We start from the raw sequence: 6,531 nt of genomic DNA on the forward strand, positions 1-6,531 counted from the left end.
TGCTGAACTTGTCATTCCTCATGAACAGCAGGTCTGCATCCCTGCAGTGAGATACTAGCCTGTACTGCTGCTTGGGATTATTCTGTCCATGCATAACTTTACCTTTATCTTTCTTAAACCTCATGCAATTCCTGTTCCAATCTTCCAACCTGAGAACTATTAATGAACATTTAGCAGTAGGAGATATTCCTATTACAGGCAAACATGAGCTGCAGCCAGCTCCTGGAGGTAATCCACACTATAGATTTTGAGAACTTCCTATGATTTTCAGATACGTACTAAAGGTTCAGATGGTAATTCAGTACCTGTTCTGTTGCTTATCAGTATTACTCATACATAGATTCATCAGGGAGTAAGAAGGATAGCCCTCGGTGAAATACTAACGCATTGCCTCCTTTTTTCCTTTTGTTTGTAAAATCAAAGAGGGCATAAAACAACATTTGACAACCAGCACCCAGTAAGGATAGGAAAATATATAAATTTACATTCTGCAGAACTCACAAACAGATTTATGTGTGGGCCATGTGATGTGGGCTGGGCCAGCAGTCCTTCCTGCTTTGTGAGGCAGAGATCAAGATTCCTCTGCTACAGGGGAGAGAATATAATTTTGGGGGGAGAACCTAATTTGCAGGGCAGAGTTTCTCTCCCAAAGTAAAGCAGACCAAACAGATCAAACACAGGTAAGCTCTTCCCCACTGCTCACTCCGCCCTCTTTCTTAATGAGTTTCCTGCTTTTGTGGGACTGACCCAGAAGAGCTGCAAAAGTGTAGAAGGTACGTGACCGTCTAGAAATTGCTTTGGATTCAGAATCTGGACAAACAAGGTTCTAGTTTCCCACACAAAACTTGTGCAACAGGATCTTCCTTCCCATCATTTGGTACTTTCCCATATTCAATAGGTGCCGTCTTTCAGTTTCAAAAGAAATCTTCGTTGTCAGCCTAGAAGAAAACTCAAAACGAGGAAGGGGGAGTTTTTACTGGTGTCCTGTCTTCAGCTCAGAAGGGGAAGGAGCTTGAACAATTTTCCTTGTAATGAAGAGAGGAATTAAAACATGACTGTTCCTACCTACCGAAACATCTGGCTGGTAAGTAAGATTGACAGTAAAAAAAGTTAACAAGAAGTTAATCTATTAAGAAAAAAATATGTTTCTTTTTCTGACATTTGTATATATACATTTTGCTATTTTTGCTGTAACAAGGGAATGCATTTAGTGTGCAAAGGCACGCAGTGAAACATAGAACTATATAAAACTGTAGATTTGTTTGGAGACGTATATTCATTAAAAATATGCCTGTTGTGTCATGCTTTATTCCTTTAAAAATACTTTCATGAAAACAATGGGATATTATGTAGGTTAGTATAACACATGCAGGAGGACTTCTTAATTATGGTGCTCTTTAATATCTCATATCCCTGGTATTCATTTCATATTGACTGTATGCAATGACAACTGCTATCTCTTTCACAGAGATGGGTTTTGGAATGGGGGACAGAAGGGGCTCTTGTGTTTAAGAATGATGCAAAAAAGCATATAAACAGAAAAAGAACTGAGAATATAGGCAAGTATTAAAATGCATGCCTACATTTTGCAAAAATAGATATACCCCAGCTATATCTAGAACCTAAGGTAGTACCATTGCTATAATGTTACAGTGCAGTCAGATGGTCAGTTTACTGGGGCAGACTGCTCCAATAAGGCTATTTTTCTTTCAAGATCTGAACTAGCATCTGAATGTTATTTATGCAAGATACAAACATCCTAGAATTAACCTTTAAAGTTACTCTGTGTTTCAGTTTCATAGTAACCTTAAATCTGCATCCTACACTGCTCTATTAGGAAGCTAGTCCTTTTGAGATAAGCCTGGCAATACATGCTGATGGTCTATTTATGCATTTTATGTCTTGCAACCGTGTGTCTTAATGTTCCCATTATTTAAATATGCATTCACACAGGAAATTCTAGTATATTTAAATTGTCGTGCATTTATGCACAGGTTTCCCAGGCTTATGTATATGCATAGCTGCTTGTTCTTATGATGGCAGGTACTGGAGTATGTATGTTTTTATTTTGTTCACAACACTGACAACATGCTTGTACCCTCATGTTTCATGCTGAAAAAAATTCTTGTGTCTTCCACAGATGTCTCTCCCTCTAACTGCTCATCTGTTCTTAACTGTCTGCTATCACCATCTATACTACCATGTGGTTAGAGACACACTGGAAGAATATCCGCCAAGCCTTGTTGCTTCTTTTCACTGCTGGTCTTCTCACTGGGGTTACCATGCTGGCCATTTCATCTAACATCAATCCAGTAGGTTATTTCTTCCTAGGGGTAGGGGGAGTGTGCCTGGTCGGCTATTTGCTGAGTGTGTTTGTCGAGTGTTACCTGAAGAATCGGCACCGACACGATGCAAATGAGACACCTCCAAACAGACAAAGCCAGGCAGGGTAAGCACCAACCCAGCTACTCCTCTTACTTTAACTCTATTGTATGTAATTGCTGCCCTTCCCTTAGGTTATCAAACACAGACTCTGTCCCAGAAGAGAAAAGTTCTTTGTAAGTTGTTTCCCTATGTGTGTCTACGCCACACGTGCCCTGTATCTTATCCAATATTTATTTTCTTCCCTCCAGGAACTGGCCCACTAACAATTTCCAAGGTTAAGCAGTTCCAGGCACAGTTTTATTTTTCTTTGGGTAATTCAGTATTGCCAAACAATGAGTCAGACAAGGAAAAAGAAAAAAAATGCTGAAGCAATGCTGAATCTTAGCTGGGTTTAGTTCTATAAACCTTATCTCCAGAACAACAGCTTGTCAGTAAGCTTTTAAAAAGGAACTGGTAACTGGGTGTGTTTTCGGTCTTAAAAACCCAACTTGACACCAGTAAGCCCTGGATTTAGGAGACTCTGAATATTCCCACGTTTTTTTGCTTCAAGTCGCCCAACTTTTTTGCTGCATGTACACATGCAGTTTCTCAGCATCATCTAATTTAACCCTAATTTGCCTACCACAGATTAAGAGTTTAACCTTATTTGTATCTTTCCTTCTTTGTCTGTATAATTGAATAATCATTATCCACATCTATGAATGACTTGACATTCTCAAATATAGGGTTTGTAAGAGGGCAAAATGTGTTTTCTTTAAAGAAAGACTACATAAAATGAAGTTTTATTTGGCTTTTCTAGCTTGGGGACATACTAGAAGAAAATGAATATCTGTTTATTTTAGATATGACCCAAAAAGAAAAATGTTTCTAAAAGAACACTGTTCTCTGCAGATACTCTTTTTAACACAGACTAGTTAGTCCTTGTTTAACCTAAACAAAAATACATTATTCTCTGCACTTCTTAAAAATAAATGAACATTGAGCTAAAGTGTTAAAGAAGCAAGGTCCTGTTTTATTCCAATAAATAATTAGTAGTCAGTAATTTTTAGCAATTAACTTTAACTGGTAGGAGACTTAAAATGGGGGACACTGAACTCGACAGCATGGGTTTCTTCATTTGTTCTGAGGACTCTGGGAAAATGGTCAGATGAGTCATTCACTAGACCAGAAAGCAAGGCATTAAGTTGGCTGGACAGGAGAGCTGATCCAGTGGCAGAATATAACCTACAGTAATACCACACGTGATATCCTGTCTCAGGCCCCTCTGCTATTTGTACCATGGTCTCTATACTACATTATCCAAACTACCCGCCTCTGCATAAGTAAGCATTTTACTAAGCAGTAAAATAATGAGTGTAACTGACATTCCTCATTTTGTGCACAGGGTGAACACTGCCTATGAAGCACCCACCTATGAGGAGGTGATGACCATGTCAGTTCCAGCAATTTGGACAATTACATCCAACCCAGGTTTGGTGCCCTCACCATTGAATGAGCCTCCTCCATACAGTGTTGTTATTGAATCATCTGCCCAAGAAGAGATGATGGTGGAGGCCCTCAGCGAGCCAGTGGCATCAGAAACAAGGAACACCTCTGAGACAGCCACAGACTCCAGGATGCAGTTGCATCTGGTGCTGCCCCCAAGACTGCAGCGGTTTGTTTCAGATATCCATGAAGTGAAAGGTATTGAAGAGAGGTGTGATCCACTGGAGCCACTCACTCCACCACCTGGTTATGAGAGTGCCATCAACAATGAGGTCTTTGAAGATGCTTTCCAGCCCTCCATACTATGATTCATGTCACCTTCCACAAAAGCAAAATCAAACCCTCACCCTTAGGCAGGTTGTTCCTGCAGGGAAGATGAAAAAGCTGGGATTGTTCAAGTAAGAAACTGTATGAGTTGGCCTCACCATTCTTGGAACCAGAGCTGAACTCCAGACAAAGCTTCTGATCTCACTAGAATATTTTTTGCACAAAATACATATTAATGCAATGCCACAATGCTTTGTCTTGGAAGATATGTAAGACCACTGTAGGGAACATTGTATTATGTATTATGGCAACAGTTCTCAAACTGGAGATACATCTTTGTGGAGGAGGAGAGTGAACCATGAGAAGAGACCAGGTTGTCAAAGGATCTCTGAAGAAGGATGTAGGATGCAGCCAGGAGAAGCACTGCTGGAGGGTGTATTTCTCTGGTGTACCACAGCCCCAGACAGATGGCTTGTCATCATGACAAGTAATTGCACAGAAAGGTCAGTGCTCCTGCAGTTCTCTGTAACAAAACCATGCACAGAGATTTCTCTCTGGGCTCTGGAAAGGGTCAGTCTGTCAGCCAAGCCCAGGGCTGCAGCAGAGAGCACCTTAAGATAAAAGCCACGAGGTGGGCAGTCTTCATCAAGAACAGCTCTACGTTGGAGCCTGGTTCTAGATCTCACTGACTGGTGATGCTGGTGTCTGTTAAAATGGGTGAGTTCAATTGATGGGCTCTGCACAATGAAAGTGGTCTGTGGTATGGAGAGAGACATTCACATTCTGGTGAATATCTACATCAAAAAAAGAACATGATGGTCCAAATCTCCCATGCAGGATAACAGCAATCATCACAGCCTCATCTAGTGTGACAGTATGATTTTTAATTTATATGAGAAAACATCAAACCGTAGGCTAAAAGCAAGTAAATTATTTCTTATTGTTTGATTCCTTATATTTCAAGGGAAAAAAAAATACTTTTTATGTTGTTTGTAAATAAATGGGACTGCATTAAACCTACTGGCATCATTAGTTTTTCCTCCCAAAATAACCACTCCACAAGGCTGTGCTTTTTCATTCATTTTGCTTATTTGATATTGCCTCAGAAAAACAAGAGAAGCTTGACTTCCAAGTCTGTAACTGAGTCACTTTAATGTTATTAATGATGAAGCAGCTATGATACATCTATCATAAAAGTATTATGAGAGACAAATTTGCTGACAAAGGCAATGTGATGTTTTTAAAGCAAATCAATTCTTTTGTTTCCCTCCTGCAGTTGCAAACACAAAAGAACAAACCACAGCAAAAAGCTGAACAGGCATAACAGGCAAAAATAGAATCTTAGGTTCTAAACTGGGCAACCTTTCTAAATGCATTGCATGGTCAGAAGTCAGGAAGAAATTTGGGCTGCCAGTACAGGCAGAATGTAGCCGAAACGAAGGGGGGGAAAAAGTCACTAGTTATGCCTACTAAGATTTTTTTTTCTTCAGCATCTGCAGGCGTCACTCAAGCCTTTGGAGTTGTGCTGAGTTTTAGCATGTGGAACTCCTGTGCACCAAGGAATAGCTACAGGAAGCCTTACAGGACCACAATTGTAAAGCTGTGTCTGATCTAAGGATGCCCACTTGCCTTTCATAGTCACAGAATGGTTTGGGTGGGAAGGACCTTAAAGATCATCTAGATCCAATCCCCCTGCATCGGCAGGGACACCTCATACTAGATGAGGTTGTTCAAAGCCCCATCGAACCTGGCCTTGAACACTTCCAGGGATGGGGCATCCAGAACTTCCCTAGGCAACCTGTGCCAGTGTCTCACCACCCTCACACTAAAAAATTTCTAATGCTTAAACTGAATCTCCACTCTTCCAGTTTTGATCCCATATCCCTTGTCCTCGATATAAGCCCTTGTAAAAAGCCCCTCCCCAGCTTTCCTGTAGCCCCCTCAGGCACTGGAAGGCTGCTGTGAGGTCTCCCTGGAGCCTTCTCTTCTCCAGACTGAACAGCCCCAACTCTCTCAGCCTGTCTTCAGAGCAGAGGTGCTCCAGCCCTCTGATCATCTTTGTGGCCCTGCTCTGGACTTGCTCCAGGAGCTCCATGCTCTTCTTATGTTGAGGACTCCAGAATTGGACACAACACTCCAGGTGGGGTCTCCTGAGAGTGGAGGAGAAGGAGAGAACCACCTCCCTTGACCTGCTGGCCACGCTTTTTCCCCTTCGTTTTCCACCTGTAGTCTTGCATGATCCTCTCCTTCCCTTCTCACTCCTGAACGTTACTTGAACCTTTTTTATTATTATTTTTTAATTTCACTTGATTTCAGCTGAAACGCAGGTCAGCCAAGAGACACGAAAACAAAAAAACCCCTACAAATAAAACAAAACACCCCCCAAAAAAAGGC

General features: G+C 41.2%; 1 protein-coding gene across 1 annotated transcript; it reads left to right on the forward strand.

The window, feature by feature from the left end:
• Positions 1 to 2,201: 2,201 nt before the first annotated feature.
• On the forward strand, positions 2,202 to 4,178 carry TMEM139 (transmembrane protein 139). Its single transcript, XM_009998321.1, has 2 exons — positions 2,202 to 2,449; positions 3,770 to 4,178. The coding sequence occupies exons 1-2, from the start codon at positions 2,202 to 2,204 to the stop codon at positions 4,176 to 4,178; spliced, it is 657 nt and encodes a 218-aa protein (XP_009996623.1).
• The last annotated feature ends 2,353 nt before the right edge of the window (positions 4,179 to 6,531 follow it).

This window comes from Chaetura pelagica, unplaced genomic scaffold (genome assembly GCF_000747805.2).
Source record: "Chaetura pelagica isolate M959 unplaced genomic scaffold, ChaPel_1.0 scaffold120, whole genome shotgun sequence".
Classification (NCBI taxonomy): domain Eukaryota; kingdom Metazoa; phylum Chordata; class Aves; order Apodiformes; family Apodidae; genus Chaetura; species Chaetura pelagica.